General features: G+C 42.9%; 1 protein-coding gene across 1 annotated transcript; it reads left to right on the forward strand.

Annotated features, from left to right (window-relative positions):
• Positions 1-13: 13 nt before the first annotated feature.
• On the forward strand, positions 14-25,067 carry DNAJA1 (DnaJ heat shock protein family (Hsp40) member A1). Its single transcript, XM_077476259.1, has 9 exons — positions 14-161; positions 7,721-7,893; positions 9,452-9,632; positions 10,326-10,430; positions 10,572-10,799; positions 14,182-14,296; positions 15,084-15,199; positions 15,393-15,493; positions 24,150-25,067. The coding sequence occupies exons 2-9, from the start codon at positions 7,762-7,764 to the stop codon at positions 24,375-24,377; spliced, it is 1,206 nt and encodes a 401-aa protein (XP_077332385.1). The 5' UTR covers positions 14-161; positions 7,721-7,761; the 3' UTR covers positions 24,378-25,067.

Raw genomic sequence — 25,067 nt, forward strand, 5'->3', positions numbered from 1 at the left:
TCCACGCGAAGTAAGAAGTACACCTGTTCCGGTGACTAATAACGTCAGCCCTGGGCGGCCCCGCCTCCTCTTTTGCATAAGCTCCCGGATGCGGCTTTTGCGTTCGATCTTTCCAGAAGCTGCTGGTGAGAGGAAAGGCACTGGGACGGCGGTCTCGCTCGGTGAGTATTGGAGTCTGAGAGGGCGCTCGTTAAGTAATATTGGAGGGAGGTTATTTATTATAAGCGGTTGTCTGTGTCTAACGGTCCCGGTGTGTGACCTTTACTACGTTTCCACAATATCTCCCTTCCACTGATTCCTATTTATATGTGGAATATTGAGCCAGAGGTGAGCTGTAATATGTGTGTGGGAAGTGGTATACCGTGTGTGAATGGGCTTAGCGGCCTATTCGAGGCGGGACACCTTTGTTATAGTGAGGGGAATAGCGAGCTGCAATAGGAGAGAATCGGCGTGTAGGGCCGCTCCTCACCCATAGACCGCTCACCGGCCCCTTACCCACAATCCTCAGCGGCGGAGGACGACTGCTGCCAACCTAGAGACCTCTGCTCGCTAGGAGAGAGCATTCCAGGCCGGAATTCATCGTGTGGCCGTCTGCTGTGTAATGCCCGAAATGGCTTATCTCCAGCACACGTGGCTTTTTGTGGAGTCATCCAGTCCTAAGAGTTGCACACAACAAAAAATTGCGATACTGTGGGGTTTTGCTAAATGTTTTTAAAGGTGTATGTCAAGCAGGCCAAAGCCCATTGATTTAACGCTTTCAAGAAAACGGTGACAGGAATGTAGCTGTCACATTGCTTGTGTTCTCAATCAAATGGCTGATGTCATAACTGATTGCATGTGTCCATGGCAACTGCAGATCAAACAGAAGCCAAGATGGCAGCTTCCATGGCTGAAAAAGATAGGAGGGGTTAGATGTGCCTTCACATTTAGGCCCCGTGCAGAGATGTGTGGTGTTTGGTTTTTATTTATTTTTTAAAGAAAACATTGGTCCTCTGTGCCTTGTTACATAGTTGGTGAGTCTGAGGAAAAAAGACCAAGTCCACCTATGTGTATAATTATATGCCAATATTACCTTCTTTATCCCTGCATGTTGTGGTCATCGGGTGCTTATCTAATAGTTTTTTGAAACTATTGATGCCCCCGCCTGTGGAAGGGAATTTCACATCCTTTCTGCTTACAGTAAAGAACTTCTTTTTTTTTTTTTTTTTTCAACACCCCCCACCCCCACAAATGGTAAGAACAATCAAAATAAGCGTATATTGATTGGTTTGTGCAAATGTTAGTCTACAAAATAGGGAATACATTTATGGCTTTTTTTTTTTCTAGTAATAGCTGCAATCTGTGATTATTGCGGCGGACAAATTGGACACTTTTGATGCTTTTGGGACCAGTGAGATTTATACAGCGATCGGTGCTATAAAAATGTACTGATTTACTGTATAACTGTTGCTGGCAGGGATGGGGGTTAACACTATGGGGTGATCAAGGGGTTAACTGTGTTCCCTAGGTGTGTTCTAACTGTGGGGGTAATGGGATTGACTAGGGGAGGAGACCGATCCATGTTCATACTTGGTATGAACACATGATCTATCTCCTCTCCCCTGACAGAACCGGGATTTGTGTGCTTGCACACACAGATCCCGGTTCTCGCTCTGTCACAAGCGATGGCCCGGTGGTCATCGCGCCTGCAGGGCACTCGCATCTGCTCCAGGGACACGTGTGCACGCCTCCTAGAGCGTCTTAGAGCCAATGTACAGCTACGACGGCTTGCCCAGTAGAGCCAACCTGCCGCAGTTTAACTGGCTGTGGCGGCTGGTCGGGAACCTGGAGGGCTGCTGAGGCTTTTGAAAATCGCTGTAGTCTGTGCTAAATATAGTGATAGGCATTTTCTGGGTGCTGCTTTGGTGGCGTCTCTGCACACTGACCACATGGAATCCATCACTCTCAAAAAGATTAACTAATGTCTCCCCACTTCGGACAGTGTATGTATACCCTTCATGCTGATAAAGGCTTTCTAAGAGCTTTAGCAGCCCTCTTATCATAGACCAGTGAAGGCGAACCCTGGCACCCCAGATGTTTTGGAACCCATGATGATCATGCACTCTGCAGTGTAGTTGAGCATCATGGGGAAATGTAGTTCCAAAACATCTGGGGTGCCAAGGTCTGCCATAGACTTTTTGTGGGTGAAAAGGAAGTTTGGGTGGGCTATGCATGCATACTCCAAGAGTCAGGAAATGAATGGGGAAAGGTTTGGAAAATATTATTTACTGTTTTTCTGGGGTTGTGATGTAGGTGTTCATGCATGGGTATGAGCTTTGACATCCTTCTATAACCAATGTCATCGGTATGTTTTGCAACAATAGGTTGAGAACCACTTCTCAAGACCTTCACAACCTTTTCTCGTGCCATGACCCTTTTGATAAAATTTCCCAAGTGGTGGAGACCCCTAAGAGTAAAATTCTATTTGTAGCGTGGGTTGTCTGCATCCAAGGCATTGCTTTCTCTTATTCTTTTGCTCCCTTTTTCATTGTTCCTCCCCTTTATTTTCTCTCTTCCATGTATTCTCTATTTTTATTCCTCCTTTTTCTCCTTGGTGGGGGTGGCAGAGAGTTGGGATGAGTGGCAGTGAGGGAAGGGTTCTGATCAGCCAACTTGCGTGCTCTTTATCAAGGTCATCTGCTGATCTGACAACTGTAGTGGAGACTTTTAATGGCAACTATAATCACAGGTAGTGTTACTCCACTGTCTGACTTTTTGGTGTCTCATAGTGACACCCATACCAAAATCAGGCGATGGAGTCTCCTCCAGCCCCTCCCACTTCACGTTCCTCACCAGTCAGCGGACCTCTAGTCTCTGGCCCCAGCCATGCTGTGAACTAAATGGGCGGCTGCAAAGAGGCTAAATGGGCTGCGGGCTCCAGGAACAGCCCAGCAGGGTGGCCGTGAAAAGGCTTGGAGAGTGGTGCGGGCTTCAGGAACAGCCCAGGATTCGGTGACCCCTGGCAAATCGCCATTCGACCACCCCCCCCCCCCCCCCCCCCCCCAGGCCATCAGTTGAAACTGAACCAGCTGATATTAATTTGCACAGGCCCCTTTCACGCGGGACGGATCAGTGATGATCCGCTCGCTCAGCAGGGATCGCTCCGTTGTCCCCGCTGAGCCGGCGGCAGACAGGGCGGTCCTGACACACTGTGCAGGGACCGCCCTGTCAGCTTTCCGTTCTCCTCTATGGGGGATCGGATGAGCATGGACCGTCTGTCCATGTTCATTCGATCCGCTCTGCAGACGGATAGAAAAATAGGATTTACCTCAGTCTGCAGAATCGGACAATTGTGGAGGCGGACAATAGCGGGTGTCTGCGGATGCTCACCCAGACACCCGCTATCCCATAGGGATGCATGTATGTCCGTATTTCATCCGCAAACGGATGGATGAAATACGGACATACTGTCCGCATGTGTGAAAGGGGCCTTAAAGTGTATGTTAACTAGGGGTGCAATGGATCGTCACCGATCTGTGATCCAAACGGGTCACCCTGTTTGGATCGGCACATGCCTCGGCCTTGGGAAAGGCCTCGGCCTAGCTCCGGAGCAGTGGCCCTCTTTGTACACCCGGCGGCCGTTTACAATGTGATCACTCCGCCAAGTGACGGAGCGATCACTTGTAAACAAACCGACATCCTGTTATGAAGCCGGTTCCTCTCTCCCCTCTGTGTACTGATCTGTACAGTGGAGGGGGGAGATCAGATGGCAGCAGCGCTGTGGGCTGCTCTGTGACAATTGCAGTCAAAGCCATCCCTCAATACTCTGCCATGCCCTGTCAATATTAGTGGGGACTATATGGTGGTGGAATTTTCACAGGTTTCTGCAAATTAAACTATTTACTGATCTGAAAAAATTATCCGATCCGTGACACTGATCTGATTAACGATCCGATCCGTGAGTTTTTTTGATCAGTTGCACCCTTAGTGTTAACCCTAGAAAAAAAAAACCTTTAGGCTACTTTCACACTGGGGCGGTAAAGTGGTGCTGCTTTATCATCCTTTTAGTGCCGTTATTTGACCACTAGCAGGGTGGTTAATCCTCGCTAGCTGCCGAAAAAGGGTTAAAAGCGCCTGTTTGCTGGCGCTGCCCCATTGATGTCAATGGGCAGGGGAGCTTTAGGAGCACTGCAAAGATGCCGCTTGCGGGATTTTTTTTTTTTTTTTTTTTTTTACTGTCCTGCAAGCACACTACTCCAGTGTGAGCCTGAGGCTATGTAGTGCCCATAAAGTGCCTCAGTGTGAAAGTAGCTTGAACATTGTTTTTATACATTGTGTAAAGATTTATTTTTGTTTAACCACTTTAACTGCTGGTTGAAAGCTAAACTGTGGGTACCTTGAGTGGAGAGGTGCTGGAACTCTGTCCAAGTGGAAGTGGTGAGTTAAAAACGGGTTATAACAGGGGTCATAGTACTTGGTGGTGTGTGTGTATCATTGGTACTTGCGAGTGCACACGCTGGGAAGCTAGTTGTTGGGTAATTTTGGATAGGGTATAATCCCTAATCCTCGTTAAATTTAATGGGTATGATGCCCAGTGGTTGAGGAGAGATGACTTGTTGTACATCTTGTGGCATGTATGTGTTCCTTGATCATCCGATTGAGGGTGAATACTGCTGCGGAAAATGTAAGCGCATTGTTTCCCTGGAAGCCCAGGTTCTGATTGGGGAAGCAACTATCAGCACTGAAAAGTGCCTCCATAGAGCCAGGAACGTACACTGCAGGGTCCAGCACAGAGGCGAGCGAAGACAGAGGTGCAGGCACTAGCAAAGAGTAGATGGATGACAGTCTTGAAGGATAGAGGGGGAAGTGCCATTGAGGCCAATCCAGGGCTGGAGCATCCCAATAAGTACACTCCATTGAGTGACATTGTTGAAACCAGTCAGGGACCAGCACTGCTGGAGCTGAGGGACTCTCCTAGCTGCTGGGGGAAGAACTCATCCAGTGGGGGGGGGGAGCGCGATCAAAGGAAAGACAGATTCTTGTGGTAGGGGACTCAATTAGGCCAGAGAGGCCAATCTGTAACAAAGACCTGAAGCGCTGAACAGTATGTTGTCTACTGGGCACTCTGGTTTGGCACATCACTGATCTGGTGCACGTATTGCTGGGATAGACCAAGCTGTCATGGTGCATGCTGGCACCAATGACAGAGGCAGATGCAGTGTCCTAAAGAACAATTTTAGGGACTTGGGAGCTAAATTGAGGAAAAGGACCTCCAAGGTAGTATTCTCAGGAATATTACCAGTACATCGAGCCACACCAGAAAGGCTGAGGGAGATTGGGGAAGTAAATAAGTGGCTGAAGAGCTGTTGTAGTAAGGAGGGGTTTGGGTTCCTGGAGGACTGGGCCAACTTATCAGTCGATAACTGGTACTATCGAAGGGATGGACTGCACCTAAATGAGGAGGGTGCGGATCCGCTGGGAATGAAGATGGCCGAAAAGTTAGAGAGGGGTTTTTAAATGGGGGGGGGGGGGGGTCCAGAGGTCCAATCGCAATTTGGATTAGCAGCAAGAAGGATGGGAAGTGTTATCATAATGGGGGAGGTTTTATTATCCAAAGACTGGGTGGAGGGAACGGCGCATTTATCTAAGGCTCACCAGTTCCTAAATGTCTTGCAGGACAATTTTATGGGTCAGATGGTAGATGCACCAACTATAAATAAAGTGTTACTGGATCTACTAACTACCAACAATACAGACTTGATCACGGATGTGGAAATACAGGGCAATTTAGGGAAAAGCGATCACAGGTCAGTTGGCTTCAGTATAAATCACACATAAGGGAAATACAAAGACACTGAATTTCAAAAGAGCCAACTTCTCTAAACTACAAACCTTGCCAGAAGGCATAAGATGGGATAAAATCTTAGGAACAAAGAACACTGATGAGAGATGGGTTTGCTTTAAGAGCATATTAAATAAGGGCATTAGCCAATGCATCCCATCTGGTAATGAATTTTAAAGGAGCAAACAAAAGTCCTGGGTGGCTTGAATCCAGTGTAAAAATGCATATAAAAGCAACGGAGAAGGCCTTCAAAAAATACAAGGTTGATGGATAATCCGCATTCAGACTTTACAAAGAATACAACAAGAAATGTAAGGGTGCAATAAGGACAGCTAAGATAGAATATGACACATAGTGGAGGAGAGCAAGAAATTCTTTAAGTATGTTGGGGGAAAAAAAAAGACCATATTGGCCCCATAAAGAATGCAGAAGGACATATTTGGTTAAAAAGGATGGGGAGATGGCGAATGTATTGAATTTATTCTTCTCAGGCTTCAGTAACCAAAACTGCAGTGTTTATCCTCATAACACATCACAGGAAGCACCTCCCATGGTTAACGGAGGACAGAATTAATATTAGACTTGGGGAAACTTAGCATTAATACATCACTGCACCCAAGGGTACTTGGGGGAACTCGGTCAAGTAATTGCCAGACCATTGTTCCTAATTTTTACTGACAGTCTGACTGGAATGGTACCAGCTGATTGGAGCAAAGCCACTGTAGCACCAATATTTAAAAAGGGCCCAAAATACATCCCTGGAAATTGCAGACCAGTTAGCCGAGCATCAATGGTATATAAACTCTTGGAGGGCATAAGGGGCTATATACAAGACTTTAGTAATGAGAGCAGTATTATTAGCGGTAATCGGCATGGATTTATGAATAATCGTTCTGGCCAAACCAGTCTACTATTGGTTTGAACCCCATTTACATATGCTGGCACATCTTGCGCATGTGTTCGCTTTTGCACGTGAGCTCGCCTTGGATGGGGCTCTTTAAATGAGCACACCCTCCCATTTACAACCCTCGTAATAGAAATAAGCATATTGAGAGATCGGAGGTCTCATTCATCCTTTAAAAGCAAAAAAGTCATTTTGACTTGGAGGGGGTGGGGTCCCTTTTTAAGCATGAGAGGCGGAAGTGACAGATATCGCTCCAGACCTTAGAGGGCATAGCGCCGACTGAGGGCTATCTTGCATTCTTGACTTCCTGCCCAGCTGCCTATTGGATAACTTCTAGGTTTACCGTTGGCTCCGGTAAACCCGGAAGACACTGAAAAAAGTGATTCTGCAACTACTGTGCCGCTAGGACTACTTTTTATATGAAAGCCGGCCGCCTGCTGTAAATAAACCATGGTTATGGCGGCTAGCTGCTGCCATAACGCCCAGTATTTAATGTCAAATTAATTACATATATTTACAGGCAAATGGTTAAATTAACTAGGTAATACTGCCAGCTCTCTTCCACCTTTCGGTCAAACCATGCCAGGGTTGGAAGCAGATCTGTGCTGGCGTGGACAGTTTGCTTCTTCAAGACAGGCTTCTGTGCTGGACGACGCTCTGCCTGCATTGCATCTCTTGTACTTGTAGTTTGTCACCCTGCCTCCAGCCCTGCTTTACTTAATAGGGGCTCCAAGCTTGAACCATGCTTTCAAAACAATCGATGTGATTGAGATTATTTGGTTGTCTGTCCACTGATAATTGAGATATGCTCCATGCAAAGGGGAAGAGTAAGGGAGGCTGTGCAGTCAGATTGCTCATTAAAAACCTGAAGCTATTTTATTTTTTATTCTGTGGAAAAATAATTTGTGTGTGTGTGTGGATTTATGTATGGCTTCACAAATGCTTTATTGCAGTTTGTCAGATATTGTAATATTTCTTTTTATTTTATTTTGAAGGTTTGCATTGAAGAAACTGTTGCTTCTTCGCACTTTGAAAAATGGTCTTAGAAACTGGATACTATGATACATTGGGTGTTAAACCCAATGCTACACCAGATGAACTGAAAAAAGCCTACAGAAAACTTGCGCTCAAGTATCACCCAGATAAGAACCCCAATGAAGGGGAAAAGGTAAATTTATGTGAAGCAGAAGTGCTTTTCCATTGCTCTGAATATGCATTGATCAGCTTCCTAATACAGTACTATCACAGGATAGATGTGATAAGTGGTATTTTTTTTTTTTTTAAGCGGTACAGTAAAAAATAGGACAGTTTCTTGCTAATTGATGGCTCAAAATAACAAAAACTTATGGAAATGCTTTGTCTTCAGCCTGCAATCAGTTTTTTTTTTTTTTTTTTGGCTTAGTTTAACTTTAGTAGTGTTAGGCCTCTTTCACGCGGATGGATAGAATGGTGCTTTTAGCTGTGGGTTTTCTACCGCAGCTAAAAGCGCACAATGCTTTCCTATGGCCCCATTCACACAGCGTTTAGCTGCGATTTTGTTACATGCGGTTCAGTGCGCATAGAATTGAATGCATTCAGGTGCGATGTAGCACAGCTATATGCACATAACTGCAGGTAATCGCAGTCTTTTGTGTCAGCTGCGAATAGCAGCATGAGAAGGGATTCAAGGGACCAAAAAAAGGTTGCTATGGGAACAACTATATTGGATAACTGCAGCTGAACTCAACTGCACATAAACGCAGGTAATTGCACTGTACAAATGCAGCTGATCTTGAATTTCACAGAAAAAAAATAAACATGTTAAACTGCGGCAGAACAGCCATCCATGTGAAAGGTGCCTTAACGTTGCAGCCGTATTTAGGGTGTAACATGTTACTCGGTCATCACCCCTAAACCTCAGATGGGGGTTCTTCTCCCAGCACCTAGTTAGTAAGGTTGAATAGACATTAGTCCATCCACTTCAACCTGAGTGAGTGTCTACCCCTATCCCTGTACATTGCACACTCACATTGGTCCCTACCCTCAAGGAGCCCACAATCCAAGGTCCCCATTCATATACTAGGGCCAATTTTAGACAGAAGCCAATTGACCTACCTGCATGTCTTTGGAGTGTGGGAGGAAACCCAAGCAGGCACAGGGAGAACATGCAAACTCCAGGCAGGTAGTGTCGTGGTTGGGATTTGAACCAGCGACCCTTTTTACTGCTAGGTGAGAGTGCTAGCCATTACACCACTGTGCCTCCCACCTGCTGTCACAATTTTAAATTTGGTGGGGCACAGGAATCTGTATGGAAAAAATGACATATCCAGTCTGCTCCCCGCAGCAGATGGACTTGTAGCTTGAATGAGGGCTCACTGATTAGTATGCCTGTAATTGGTTCACACTGCCTACAGTTCAGGAACTGTCTGCACTTAGAGGTACAGCCAGAGAGCTATAGGCAGTGTGTGCAGGAGCTTGACATTGCAATGCACCTGCAGTGCTCTGCCTGTTCCTAAGGAATAAATAAATGCCTTTTTTTTTTTTTTGCAAAAATATGTGCATTTTTGTGTTTTTAAAAGGTGAACTTTGCCTTTGCAAACTCTATTATTGTATTTCTCTTATTTGCTTCCTTGGTACTGCTAAACCAATATGACAGAATAGCATTGTTTGCTGACTGCGCCAGAAGTTGAAATGTTGGCGCGTGTAATTGAACTATGAACATCTTTTTTATTTTTTTTATTTAACAGTTCAAACAGATTTCACAAGCATATGAAGTACTTTCTGATGCAAAGAAAAGGGACTTGTATGACAAAGGTGGAGAACAGGCTATTAAAGAAGGAGGCATGGGAGGAAGTGGATTTGGTTCACCCATGGATATTTTTGACATGTTCTTTGGAGGAGGAGGAAGAATGCAGAGAGAAAGAAGAGGTAATTGGTGTGCATGAACTTTTAAAGTGGTTGTTAACCCTGTTGCACCACTTGCACCTAAAGGTGATGAGGCTTACCTGTAGGTATTGTAAATATCTCTTAAACCTGCACAGTTTAGGAGATATTTACCCTATACGCTTGCGCTCTCATCAGCGCATACGCACTGAAGAAACGGCTTGCTTGTGCCATGACCAGTGGCTCCTGCGCACGGGAGTGACTTAACCGCCAATGCACACAGGGGTGACTCAATCATGTCTCCAGCCAATCGCAGCGACAGAGCCCACAAACCCAGAAATAACTCCGGGAGACGTGTCGCTGGTCACATTGGTGTACAGCGGGGGTATGCAATTAGCGGACCTCCAGCTGTTGCAAAACTACAAGTCCCATCATGCCTCTGCCTCTGGGTGTCATGCTTGTGGCTCAGTCTTGCTATGCCTCATGGGACTTGTAGTTCTGAAACAGCTGGAGGTCTGCTAATTGAATATCCCTGGTGTACAGGAACCGCTTTGATCTAAGGTGTATTTCATAATGGGCTATTATGTGATGCATACTAGCTCATTATGCCTTTGTCTTGCAGGTGTGTGTATGTAGAGAGATATATTATAAAAAAATCTCTCTCACTTTAACTGTAGCAAATGAATAACAGTCATTGCTGTTGGGTTGTATACTGAATGTGCATTATTTTATTTCCAGGTAAAAATGTCGTCCACCAGCTATCAGTCTCACTGGAAGATCTATATAATGGGGCAACAAGAAAATTGGCTCTGCAAAAGAATACCATATGTGACAAATGTGAAGGTATGTGGGTATAAAATGGTTTAAATGCAATAACATTGCCACCGCAGATGAGGTGTTTTTTTTTGTTTTTTTGTTTTTTTGTTTTTTTTTTAAATATTGCTTTAAAATAATGCTCAAATTTTTTTATTTGCTCTTATTTAGGTCGTGGTGGCAGAAAAGGAGCTGTGGAGTGCTGTCCTAACTGCAGAGGTAGTGGTATGCAGATCAGGATCCATCAAATAGGACCTGGAATGGTTCAGCAGATCCAGTCTGTATGCCCAGAGTGCCAAGGACAAGGTGAAAGGATTAATCCAAAAGACCGGTGCAAGAGTTGCAATGGGAGAAAAATTGTCAGAGAGAAAAAGATTCTTGAAGTTCACATTGACAAAGGTTAGTGTGGCTTTGAGAAGTACTTGTACAGTAACTAGAAACATACCAGAAGTGTAACTGCTTTTTATAGGAACTATTTTATTTTTTGTTTTGCTTAATGCGAGAGGGACAAGGGCACCTTGCTAAAATTGGCCATGCACCAAACTTTCCTTTGTAAAAACAGTTCAGATGCTTGACTCTGCTTTCTTGAGGATATCTGCAGATTGTACCATTTTTTTGCTTTTTTTTTCTTCCAGTGACACATTGCGGTCACAAACTATTCCAAGATTACTTTATTTTTTTTTTTAAGGGGTAAATTCACCTTCACAGAAAAATCTGTAAGGTGAACTTGCACAGGACCCTCTTTTTATCCTCGCTGGTCCCGCAGACCTGGAGTCCGGCGATCGCCTGCACTGATACATCGGGTCGCCACTTCACAGGTCCAGGGCTTCGAAATCCCCAGCAGCTCAATCTCCTAAACTTGCCAAGTGGAGAGGTATGTATAGGAGCATTCTAATTGGTTGACGCCGTCACATTTGCGGCGCCAACCAATCAGATCCCGCGTAGCCCGTCCTGTCACTGCAGACTAGAGCCGCTGGGATTTAAAATCTTCAGACTGGTAAAGCGGCTATGGGATCTGTCAGAATAGTAGATCCCTAGACTCCAGGTTAGCAGGACCAGGTGCGATGTGAAGGGTTCTCCAGTGTTCACCTTACAGATTTTCTGTGATAAACTTTAAGCGCTGATGTAATTTTTCCCAAAATAACTACTGTGTATACAGCCTTGGATGACCTCTTTACATTGGCTTTTTAGTGCTAGGAGATCAATGCTGTTTTCCAACCATAAATATAATTTTTTTTTTTCTCCTCTCTTCTAAGCTGAACTGTCTGTAGTGAATTGCTACTCATTATTTTACTGGGCATACTCGGCATAAATTGTGGTAGCTTCAAGGCTTGTTTACACCACTTCATTTTGAGCTCTGTTGAGTTACATTAGACTACAACCATGCCTTGAGGTGGGTTGCAGTGCTTTTTGTAACAATGCCGGCATGCTATGGTGTAAATATTATTATTATTTTTTTTCCCCATACCTCCCCTCATATCACTGCAGTAAATTAGAAATGAATTAAATTTTGTGATCAATAAAGTAGAGAAGTTGCTGAGGATCTGGAGTCCCTCACAAAAGGGATTTTGTGTTCCTGGGCTTTCTAGAGGACATGGTGCACAATGTCCACCACTTCCAGAATCCTCTTCTCTGGAGGTTTCTGATTTTGGGTCCTGATGGACAAAAAATCCTAAATCCTTTTTTCAGTGCACCCTAGCATGGTTGGGCTCACCAGAAGGTGTTTTTACCCCCAAAATGATCTGCTCAGCCATACCCCATGCATTATTGGAACACAACATCTGGAGTACTTGGCACTTAGTCATAGACACCATAAAGGTGCTGCTTTCATAACAAGTGCCTGTCCTTTTTGATGCCAGATGGTGTCCCTGAGGTCATTGAGAAGTCCCTATCATTTCAGGGAAAGCAACAGTCAAAGCAGAAGTTTGCAAATTAACATCCTGGAACTTTAGGCAATTCTATTCTTACACTGGTCATTTATACATTTTGGGGTCACCCCATCAGGATGCAGTCATTTAATGCCTTGTCTGTGACATACACCAACCATCAAATGGGGACAAGTCACACTGCTCAGGGAGCAGTGGGTCTCATCTGGTCTTAGGTCAAACTTCACATTCTGGCCCCCTGCAGTCAGAATGCAGATGAATCCAGGCGGAAGGCCCTTTTTACCTGTGTTTTGCAGAAATTGTCTGTAGTGGCAGGCACCAGATGTGGCTCTCTTGGCATACAGATTCTACAACAATGTGGACACATTTGTGTCCCAAATTGGGCATCTCCAGGCATTGGAAATGGATGCCCTGGTCACACTCTGGGATTGTGTGGTGTGGGTTTCTTCTTTTTTTATTTTTATTTTTTTTCATTGCAGCTTCTTCCCTTGCCTGATGTGCAGGCTTTACCCACTTGAGTCTCACCACTGTTTTAAACTCGCCTGCTGTAGCGGCAGTGTGTATGTCTATTAAGCCAACGGCTTTCAGGTGCAAGTAATATGGGCACATATGAGGCCACCCGATCACTTTCACAACATACCTTGTTTTAGTCCTGAGCTATTTCAATTCTGTAATCCCTACCCTCCTGAGGACAAATGGGAAGAGTGTTCATTCTTTTTTGGCTGAGAATCTGTAACGGCTCTCTGTATAAAATTATCCTCGCACAGTTCTGTCAGAGCTGCAGATTCCCCGCTCTCACTAAGCTCAGTGGGGAGAACTTCCACAGACACGAGTCTGTTTACATTGTGACGGCTGTGATTGGACACAGCAGTCATGAGATGCGGAGGGCCAATTACAGCTCCCATATCCCAATCTCTGCTCAGCTGGATGCTGTGATTATAATGATCACCGGATCGAGCCTCAGCGCTGTGAGAACTCATTCTGAGAACATTCCTCATTGTCCACTCAGAATGAGGAAAGGGCAACCTGGCCATTGTTATGTGCAGTGGGAGGTGATTAAGTACCTTAAGGGACAAGTGTATGTATTTTTTTTTTTTCCTTGATGAAAGCTTATGTGCATGGTGTTGCATAGATTGTTCTGTGTCACTCATAGTGCCTTACCCCCCCTAAAAATGTTATCGCCCATTTTGCTGATGGAGATAAAAGGTGCCGATAATGGCAAAGAATGTAACCTGGGTGTTTTGATGCGTTTTTTATTTTTTTCTGACCAAAAATGCAGCAAGCGGCCACCACTGAAGGGCAACAGACCAGTGTGAAGACAGAATTTAAAGTGCTGCATTTTTCTTGAGCTTTTTTTGCGCTAAGGGTGCTGATCATGGCCGACAATAAATTCATATGCATTTAAATTTGACAAGTAATTTTTTTTTTTATAGTACAATTTCTCTATATTCTCCCCCCCCCCCCCCAAAAAAACACCCTTGATTCTCCTATCCGTCGGGGGGGGGGGTTGTCAACATCCCTCCGCTATCCCCCTCCCGTCTATTCACAAACACACACACCCCCCCCCCCCAGGAGATGTTCTCCTGGCAGGGAGCTATAATCGCATGTAGTGGTGCACTGATATTTTGGTACCAATACTGAGTTGGCAAAAAAAAATTGGTGCACCTCTGCATGCGATTATAGCTCCCTGCCAGGAGAACATAATAATGTGATACCCCTGTCAATGCTGGTTGCAGGAAAGAATCTGTCTATGGCTGGCTTAATTTTAGCGGGAGTGGAAAAGTCCTATTTTATCACATGTACTATGTTGTGACTATATAATTTTTAGGTGAGGTATAATGTTTATGCTGGGAACATCTTGCAAGTTTTAAATTCTGCACTGTTCATTGCTACAGGTATGAAGGATGGTCAAAAAATCACATTTGCTGGTGAAGGAGACCAAGAACCCGGTCTGGAGCCAGGAGATATTATTATTGTACTTGACCAGAAGGATAATGCCATATTTACAAGGTAAATGACAAACACTGTGAGGGTTTTTTTTGTTTTTGTTTTTTCCCCTTTACAAATGTCTAAAGTATAAGCCTGTGTGTGTATTTTATCTTCTGTTTAAAACTAACCACCTAGTTTCCAAAAAAATGTTGGCAGTGGTCACAGGCCTCATTATACACAAGATTACTAAATGTATGGAGGGAGTGGACAATGCTTGTAACCTGCATGTAGCATCCTTTCCTCTGCTATGACAATTTCACTGCATTCCCTATTCCTACACATTCTGTCCCATCTATAAGGGACATGTATTTGGTAGGAGGAAAGTGCACATGATTTAGGGCCACAATGAGAGCAAGTCAGTGCTTAAAGGTGCAGGCAGCTAGCAAGGCAAATATGCAAATGGTGCATTGCCTTATGCAAAATATCAAATACGTTCTTAAAGTGGTTGTACAGACACTTTTACCTACAGGTAAGCCTATATTAAGGCTTGCCTGTAAGTGCTTGAAATATCTCCTAAACCTCCACAGTTTAGGAGATATTTACGAAAGACCCGAGCGCCAATGAATACGACAGCGCATGTGCACTTTAGCAAGGGAATACGTTTTAATGAATTGAAAACAAAAATTGGTAGTTAGCCCAATATTTTTTTTTATTTTTTTATAATGTGAGATGTTACCCCGCAAGAATCATGATCTTCCAAGCAAAAAATGTTTCTTATTTTGGGCAGAATCGTGCAGTGTGTGTATAATTATTTACACCCCCCCCCCCCATCAATAACTTGCATTTTATATTTTGCTCTGTATTGTAGACGAGGAGAAGATCTGTTGATGCACATGGAAATAGAGCTTGTAGAGGCTTTGTGTGGATTTCAGAAACCCATTGTAACTTTGGACAACAGGACCATTATTATTACTTCTCATCCTGGTAAGTTTGTCGTGAGCATTAGCGTTATGGTGTGTTTTTTTTTTTTTTTTTTTTTTTTTTTTTGCATTCATAATTTAATTCACAGCTGTTCAGTTTTTTGGCAAATTATGGAGTAACAAACTTTTTTGCCACTATAACAAATATGGGTATGGCATTATAGACTTTATTACATTTTTATTTTTTTGTTTTGCAGGCCAAATAGTCAAACATGGAGACGTTAAATGTGTGCTAAATGAAGGAATGCCCTTCTTTCGCCGACCATACGAAAAGGGTCGCCTTATAGTTGAATTCCAGGTAGGTTGATTTTAAGGATCTTCGTCTTCTTCTTCGTCTTCTTCTTCGTCTTCTTCTTCGTCTTCTTCTTCGTCTTCTTCTTCGTCTTCTTCTTCGTCTTCTTCTTCGTCTTCTTCTTCGTCTTCTTCTTCGTCTTCTTCTTCCTTTTTAAACATAGGGCAAGTTTACTGTCCTTCAGGCTTTGCAGAACCCAGACTGGCCAGTGTGAGTAGAAAATGTCCTGGCATCAGTGGGAGTAAACACTGCCCCATCGATTGTAAGGGGGCATAGTGGCCCATTGTAGGTTTTAGCAGGTGGAATCGTGCCACATGGCTGGCATCTATGGGAGGAATCGTGCTTCATCACTGTGTCAGTTGGAGGCACGTTGTCCAAAGGCCCGTAGTTTTGAGACCACTTAAATGGTTGGTTTGCTTCCCAGGAGTAACCAGGGTCTGACTATTGAGAATCTGGCAAGATTTGAAAATTGCTGTTCAGATGCTCTCCATTTACTCTGACAGAGAGCTATTTTGCAAAGAGTGAGCGAAAATTTTAACTATAGAAAATCATTTTCCTTCCACTTGACAATTATGTGCCACTTTGTGTTGGTCTATCACATACAACCAAAAACAAATGTATTGGGATTTTTTTAACATGACAAAATGTTGAAAATTTCAAGGGGTATGAATACTTTTTCAAGGCACTGTGTATATGTACAGTGGGGAAAATGTAGTAGTTTATCCCCTGCAGGTTTTTAGTTTGCCCACTTTCAAAGAAAATAAGGGGTCTCTAATTTTTATCATAGGTGTATTTTAAATGATATAGACAGAATATCAACCACAAATCCAGATAAAAACATAATACAAATGTTGAGTTACAGTTCAGTGAGTAAAATAAGTATTTGATCCCCAAGCAAATCAGGACTTGGTGGAGAAAACCTTGTTGGCAAGCACAGAGGTAAAGACGTATCTTGTAGTTAGTGACCAGTGCCTTACGAAGCAGATTAAGGTCATGGAGTGGCCTAGTCGGTCTTCAGACCCTAATCCTATAGAATATTTATGGAGGGAGCTGAAAATTTGAGTTGCCAAGAAACCTTAATGTGAATTCATGAAATTTTGAGCTGGGCACATATATCTGCAGTGTTTTACCTTTGTCCTGTAGCTGTCTCTTGCTCAGTTTTTGTTATCAGCCTGATAACTCCCCACAAGTTCTCGCATATATGATAAAAGCAGCCTGTGTTCTGTGTTGGAGAGGATGCTAAAGGTTAGCAGAACCCTGAACTATTCAACAAAGCTGGAAGTCTCTACTTATGAGGAGAGGGGGTGTGTGCCTTTTCCTCCAATCAGCTGTTTTGGCTGTATGCCCAGGCTTCACTGCGGTGCTAACCAGGAAGAGAAAATCTAACGTGCACTTTCTAAACCGTATATAAAGCTGAAGACGGCAGATATACATGTAAAACTTGTGTGGAGATTTGTTTCATCTGTGTATCATCTGAGGCTGTGTATATGAGGGTTCACATCCACTTTTTAAGGATTTAGAGAAGATCTATATAGAAAGGTGGACCAAAATACCTCAAGAGATGTGCAAACCTGGTCACCAACTACAAGAAATGTCTTTCCTCTGTGCTTGCTGACCAGTGTTTTTCCACCAAGTACAAAGTCATGTATGTTTTGCTTGAGATCAAATTTACTTGTTTTAATCACTGAACTACAACTTTCATTTTATAGCCTCTAATGTTGTTCAGGATTTTTGGTTGATATTCTGTCTACCATTTTAAAATACACCCATGATAAAACAAAAAAAAAAAATTCTGGACCCTTTTCGTTTAAGTGGGAAAACTTGCAAAATCTGCAGTGGAGGAAATTTGCCCGTGTGCGCTTTTTTTTTTTTTTTTTTTATTATTTTTTTTTTTTTTTTTTTCCCCAACCCCCCCCAGGTGTTTATCAAAACATCAAGTTTTATATAATGGATATGGGCTGAAAGTGCACACGTTTTTAATTTTGTGGGCACGTACATCCAAATCGGAGGAAGGGTTTAAGACTTTGCCAAAACCTCTAATAATAATAATAATAATAATAATAAATAAATAAAAAATCCGTTCTGGCAAAACATTCTTTGCATAAATGAAACTAAGATTAATCTGTACCAGAATGACTGGAAGAAAGTGTGGAGAAGGCTTGGCTGGGAATAGCTCATGATCCAAAGCCCACAACAGTCTATAAAACTTGGTGGAGGCAGGGTGGCGGCATTGGGTCATTGGTGTTTATCCCCTTCCCGCCGAGCGTACTCGGCTTCCGGGGGGTATACCGGGATGATGCCCGCACCTGCAGGCATCATCCCGGTACAGTTTTTTTTTTTTTTTTTTTTTTTTTTTTTTCAGCGTGCGATTGGCTTTCCTGCCATAACAACCGAAGCAGCTAAAAGCCGCTTGGCTGTTATGCCGGAGGAGCGGGAGGGGACGTCCCATAATCGGCTTCGTTCCAGTATCCTAATAGTAAACACGGAAGCAACGTCATGACGTCACTTCCCGTTTACTCGGCTGCCAATGGCACCAGTTTTAAAAAGATATACGGTATTCAGAATCACCGTTTTTGGCCATCTGAATACATTGAAGTGTAAAGAGTACCTGTCACCACCTATTACTGTCACAAGGGATGTTTACATTCCTTGTGACAGCAATAAAAGTGATCAAATTTTTTATTTTTTTTAAAAACAATGTATTTTCAAATAAATAAAATAAAGTTTTTTAAAGCGCCCCGCGAGCTCACGAAGCAAAGAACTCATACGGAAGTCGCGCCTGCATATGTAAACGGTGGTCAAATCACACGTGAGGTATCGCTGCGATCGTCAGAGCGAGAGCAATAATTCTAGCACTAGACCTCTGCAACGCTAACCTGGTAACCGTAAAAAAAAATTAACGCGTCGCCTATTGAGATTTTTAGGTACCGTACTTTGTCGTCATTCCACGAGTGTGTGCAATTATAAAGTGACATGTTTGGTATCTATTTACTCGGCGTAACATTCTTTCACATTATGCAAAAAAATTGGGTTAATTTTATTTCATTTTTTTAATTCATGAAAGTGTCCCTTTTCCGAAAAAGTTTCGTTTAAAACACCGCTACGCAAATACCGTGTGACATAAAATATTGCAACAATCAGTTTTATTCGCTAGAGTCTCTGCTAAAAAATATATATATAATATTTGGGGGTTCCAAGTAATTTTCTAGCAAAAAATATGGATTTTAACTTGTAAACACTATATGCCAAAAATGGGCTTGGTCATGAAAGGGTTAATGATGTGACCGAAGCAGCAGGGTGAATTATGCAGTGTTTAGAGATACTAACAGCCCAGATTTAGCCAAATGCAGCAAAATTGATTGGACAGCGCTTCACAGTACAGATGGACAATGATCCAAAATACAATGGCCGAATTAATCACCTGATCTCAACCTAATTGAGCATGCCTAACTTGCTTAGGCAGAAAGACCCACAAACCAAGAACTGAAGACAGCTGCACCTAGAGCCTGGCAAAGCATCAGAAAGGAGGAAACCCAGGGTTGCAGACTTCAGGCAGTCATTGCCAGTAAATGATTCTCAACAAAATATTAAAAATAAACATTTTTATTATTCATGTGTCCAATTATATTTGAGCCCCTGAAAATTGGTACCATGTATAAAAATGGTTGCAGTTCCTAAAATTAGTATTTTGATATTTATGTTCAATCCCTTCAATTAAAGCTGAAAGTCTGCACTTAAAATTTTAAATTGTTTTTAATTTTATTCTAGTGGAATACAGAGCCAAAAACACTTTTTCTGGGGGGGGGAAAAAAAACCCAATGGTGGTTTGAATACCACCAAATGAAAGCTAAACCTTTTGTTTGGGTTCAGTGTTGTAGGACTGAACTGTCACTTTGAATGACAGTGCAGAAAGCTAAAGTGGCCTGGGCAGGAAGGGTGTAAGTGTCCAGTATCGAAGTGGTTTAACAGAGTGGGTTTTTTGCAAGATAAGGGGTCATTATATATATATATATATATATATATATATATATATATATATATATATATATATATATATATATATATATATATATATATATATATATATATATATATATATATATAAATAAATTTTAAGCCCCTGTTCACGTCAGTGCGATTTGACAGATCAAATTGCAACCTATTGCTGGTAATAGGCACGTTTCCAATCAATGTGCCACACCGATTTGCAAAAGCAGTTCCTGCACTACTTTTGGCAACTTTAATGGACATCTGTGCATGATCCAGAACCAATGTTTCTGAAGTCTGACTGAAATGCATCTTTTAACCACTTAAGGGCCAGGCCTCTTTTTCGGACTTGGTGTTTCCATGTTTAAAACAGTTTTTTTTGCTAGAAAATTACTTAGAACCCCCAAACATTTTATATTGTTTTTTTTCTAACACCCTAGAGAATAAAATGGCGGTCATTGAAATACTTTTTTTCACACCGTATTTGCGCGGCGGTCTTAGAAGCGCACTTTTTTTGGAAAAAATTCACTTTTTTGAATAAAAAAATAAGACAACAGTAAAATTATCCCAATTTTTTTTTTATACTGTGAAAGATAATGGTATGCCGAGTAAATTGATACCCAACATGTCACGCTTCAAAATTGCGCCCGCTCGTGGAATGGCGTCAAACATTTAGCCTCAAAAATCTCCATAAGCGACATTTAAAAAATTCTACAGGTTGCATTTTTTGCGTTACAGAGGAGGGCTAGAATTATTGCTCTCGCTCTACCGATCGCGGCGATACCTCACATATATGGTTTGACCACCATTTTCATATGCGGGCGCAACTCACGTATGCGCTCGCTTCTGTGCGCAAGCTCGTCGTAACGGGGTGTTTTTAAAAAAAAAATTTTTTTTTCTTATTTATTTTAATTTATTTAATTTATTTTTTACACTTTAAAAAAAAAAAATGGATCACTTTTATTCCTATTACAAGGAATGTAAACATCCCTTGTAATAGAAAAAAGCATGACAGGTCCTCTTAAATATGAGATCTGAGGTCAAAAGGTCCTCAGATCTCATATTTGGGCTAAAATGCAACAAAAAAAAAAAAGAGAAAATCTGACATTAAAAAAAAAAATATATACCTTTAAGAGGTATGGGCGGAAGTGACGTTTTGACGTCGCTTCCGCCCTCCTATGGTATAGACGAGTGGGGGCCATCTTAGCCTCACTTGTCTCTATGCCCAGCAGACTGAAGGACCCGATCGCCTCCGCCGCTACCGACGGCTCCGGTAAGCGGCGGAAGGTGCGGGAGGGCGGCGGGAGGGGGGGTGGCACCTCTCCCGCCGCCGATAGCGGTGATCTCGCGGCGAATCCGCCGCGGAGACCACCGTTATCGTACAGCCGACCGCCGCCTGAAGAGATAGATATCTCGGTTGTGGCAGCAGCTGCTGCCTTTACCGAGATATCCCTCTTCAAAAAATGGACGTACATCGTCGTGCGGCGGTCGGCAAGTGGTTAAATTGTGCGACTTCGGCTGAACGTGCACAATTTCAAAGCCATGTTCAGTGTGGACGAGGACCACATTTTTAAAAGCATTTGGGGATGGGCTGGGCGACATTATTTTCAACATTAAGGAAGTGAACTAGGTTCAGAAGAGCCTTTTTTTTTTTTTTTTTTTTTTTTTAACAAAAATTTGCGTGGAACAAATTTTCCAGCAAAGGTATTGAATTTAATGTTGAAACTTTTTTTTTTTTTTTTATTGAAACCTTTTTGCATACATGCACATATAAGTACATTTTATGTGGGTTCAGATAATATGGAACAGATCACAACAATCCAATAACATCCAACCCTCTTTTTGGTCACACTCATGACTTGAGTCTCTAACAAGTAGTAATATGATGCATTCCGCAAGTTTAGCTGAGTATTGCTAGCTATGTGGAGACTAAACCTGCACCTCCTAGGGCTGCTATTTGAGATCTCGGGAACTGGTGATTCCATCCCCAATCTTCCCTATTGAAGTTTGTTATGCCAGCCCATCTTGTATCTTGGAAGCACTGCGTGATAAAGGTGAATCTGACCAAATGGGGTTTGTGGGTCAATGTGGGGATTATCCACCGGATCATTTGGTTGTAGAACTTGAATGGATGGGGAAGGGAATGAGTCAGGAAGTTTATAGGGATTAAGAGTATAGGGTGGGACAGAGAACTTATAAGTGTATCTCAGTGTAGGCAGGTATGTGGGGATCGTCCCCCCCCCCCCCCCCCAGGTCAAGCTATAAGTTGCGCAAGAGTGCTTTGCATTCCTCAGTTTGTTGAAACTGTAGCCAGCAGGCCCAGGTTTTCTGAAATTTGTGTGAGGTTTCTTTGACTTGGTGTATGATAGCTTCCATCGCTGCAATCCTAGTTACCCTCTGCAGCCACTCTGTAATGCTAGGAGTGTTGGTTGATTTCCAGCGTGTAGGGATGCATTGCTGCGTTAATCAGGTGGTGCATGAGGGATTTCCTGTATTGCCATTGGGGTAAGGATGTGTGGTGAAGTAGGAATTGGGCAGGGGTAAACTCCGGTGTATGTTGTTCTCGAAATAAGACTGCCGACCTCTGCCCAAAATGGTTGGATTCGCTTACATTCCCACCATATGTGTATGAGAGTTCCCTTGGCTTCTTCACATCTCCAACATGTGGGAGGGACGTGTGGGTAGCACTTGTGGAGATGGTCGGGTGTTCTGTACCAACGCAAGCACAGTTTGTATCTGTTTTCCTGTACCGATACATTTAGGGAGCCCTTATGTATGTTTAGCCAAATATTGTCCTATTCCTCCTGCGTTTAGTGTTACGTTCAGATCTTTTTCCCATCTTTGTATGCATGGGTTATCTAATTTAGAAGGCGTGGGAGATAGTATGGAGTATAGCTCTGAGATGACATGCCTTATGGGTTCCCTGCTGGTACACATAGTCTCCAAAAGGGGTGAGATCCCTGCTCCATTGTTGTGGCGTGGATGTCTTGAGTAGGAAATGTCAGATTTGGAGGAACTGAAAGAAAGGTATTACCCTGTCTGGAAATTGAGTCGGGAGGGCATGAAGGGGGATCAACTCCCCCTCTTTGACGAATGCGCCTGCTTTTCTAGCAGTTGTATTGCTGGAAAGTGCTGGACGGGTTGTCATGCCCGGAGGAAATTCCGGGTTTCCGTCCAGAGGGGTCATCTGGCCGGGAGTCGAAGCTACCTGTGTCTTCCAACAGATGTTTCGGAAGGTATTTGTTAGGGCATACTAAAGGGTGTTGCAAGATCTCTTGTGGCGTGGACCTTGCGCTTATCCATGGCAGGTGTTGTAATGGTAACGAGAGAGCTCCCTCCAGCCGTACCCATGCTTTGATTGTTCGTGTGTGTGTGTATATGCCAGTCGATGATCCTGGACATGAGGCAGGCCCAGTGGTATTGGTATTTTTGTACGTCCGGTAGTCCTATTTCCCCCCCCCCCTGCCTGACTGGTTTTGTCAAGGTGTCCCATTTAATGCGGGGAGGTTTGTCTGCCCACAGGAATTTCAAACAGTGGAGTGTTGGAGAGGAATGCTTGGGGAAGTTTAATTGGGATTGTCTGCAAAAGGTACAGAAGGGTGTTCATTTTCAGGATTGCCGCTCTACCAAACCAAGAGAACAATTGCTTATGCCAGTTCTGGAGGTCTTGCCTAATGGTGTTGAGAAGTGGGAGAAAGTTTCTGGGGTATAGATCTCCTAATTTGGCTGGTAGCTGTATTCCCAAATATGGAATGCTTCTCCCAGCTAAATGGAAAATTGACTTTGCATTGTTGGACAGTGGCTTCTGGTAAGGTGATGTTAAGGGCTTTGGATTTACTAAAGTTGATTTGGAGGTTGGAGATTTCTTTGAATAGGGAAAAGTCCAGTAGGAGGTTGGGTATCATGATGATCGGACTCGTGATGAATAGAAGCACATCGTCGGCGTATGCAGCCACCTTGTGTTGGACGTCATTTATCTGCACTCCTTTAATGGATGGGTTTGCCCCGATTCTTTGAAGCATTTGTTCCGTTGAGGATAAAAATCAGTGGGGAGAGAGGGCAGCCCTGTCTGGTTCCTTTGGACAGGGTTAAGGCGTCCAACAGGTGACCGTTGGTTTTGATTCTAGCCGTCGGGGACGAGTATAATGCCATAATATATTTTAGGAGTTGCTCTCCGGATCCCACCTTGCGTAGGTCTGCTAGCATGTAGTCCTAAGCCACCCTGTCAAACGCCTTCTCCGAGTCCAAGGAAAGAAAAAAAACGTGTGTGTGTGTGAGATCATCCATTGGTGTATGTTGATTGCTTTTAGGGTTTTGTCTCAGGCCTCTCGATTCGGGATAAAGCCAACTTGCTCTATGGACACTAAGGTAATGGAGGGAAAGCTATTGAATTTACACGTTTGTAGCAAACTTAGATCTATACTTGACAAATATTTTTAAATCGTGGGGCCGGGGGGGTCCACACTGGATGGACCACTTTTGTACCCAAGTCCTATAAACGCTGAAGAGTGATTATGATTGGAGACCCATTTAAAAATGGGCAAACTTGTGCATAGATTGGATGTGACTTTGTGCTAAACTTTTGTGGATTGTTTATTTTGGGACACATGGAAAGTTCAGTTTTTAATGGATCTTAACCCGTGACATGTACAATACTGTGCTTTTGCTTTTCTAGGTCAATTTTCCATCCAGTGGCTTCATTTCACCAGATAAGCTACCCATGCTTGAAAGCCTCCTACCTGCAAGAAAAGCCATTGAAGAGACTGAGGATATGGAGCAAGCTGAACTCATGGACTTTGATCCATCTCAACAGAGGCGTTCACATTACAATGGTGAGGCTTATCGTGATGACGACGATGATGATGGCCACCCAAGAGGTGGCGTACAGTGCCAGACTTCTTAGGTCAAGTGTAACTTGTGTTAATGCTCCAGGTAACTTAATGCTGGAAATAAAAAATAAAATAAAAAAATGCAATGCATTCTTTTGGCTTGAGGTCCACTTGGTGCCGGCATTTACTTTTGTTTTGAAGATGCCTTGAAATCATTGTGGAGCAGTGAATTCTAGGCTTCTTCTGTTGTGAAATTTTATTAAATCCTTTTTTTTTTTTTTTTTATGCGGACACTCGGTTTACCTTCATGTTTTAATATCTGATCAAATGTGTATCAATAAAAAGGATTCTGAGAAGTTTCAAACTTCCACAGCTTCGTACAGAAAAGTTAATTTTTGTTATACAATCTACCCTTGTGTATTAACTTATAAACTTTTGTCAACATCATTTAACTTTCACTTGTACTTTTACAATGGCTTCAGCAGACTTTGAATATCTGATTAGTAAAATTTATGCTCTGTTTACAGATTTAGTTTAAATAGACACGTTCTCAGTTGATGTATATGTGTGTTCAGTCAATTTTTATGGCCTTCATTTACCTGTCTTGTACAGTTTTAATTTATCATTACTGGTTTTTGTTCACTAACATTTACACTTGGTGATGAAGAATATGTACATGCTTCAGAAGTTTCACCCTTGCAAGTGAGTGTGAACATAGTCATGTTGCACTGTATTTAATAAAAGTCTACCTGATAAAATTAAAA

This window comes from Lithobates pipiens, unplaced genomic scaffold, assembly GCF_037356315.1.
Source record: "Lithobates pipiens isolate NorthernLeopardFrog02 unplaced genomic scaffold, aLitPip1_a1.2 Scaffold_13, whole genome shotgun sequence".
Lineage (NCBI taxonomy): Eukaryota > Metazoa > Chordata > Amphibia > Anura > Ranidae > Lithobates > Lithobates pipiens.

Bases quoted from the DNA above. Each gene is read 5' to 3' on its own strand.
- DNAJA1 (XM_077476259.1), top strand. From the start codon at position 7,762: ATGGTCTTAGAAACTGGATACTATGATACATTGGGTGTTAAACCCAAT. The intron at 10,800-14,181 runs GTTAGTGTGGCT...TCATTGCTACAG, and splicing joins TGAAGTTCACATTGACAAAG to GTATGAAGGATGGTCAAAAA. The intron at 15,200-15,392 runs GTAAGTTTGTCG...TTTGTTTTGCAG, and splicing joins TATTATTACTTCTCATCCTG to GCCAAATAGTCAAACATGGA.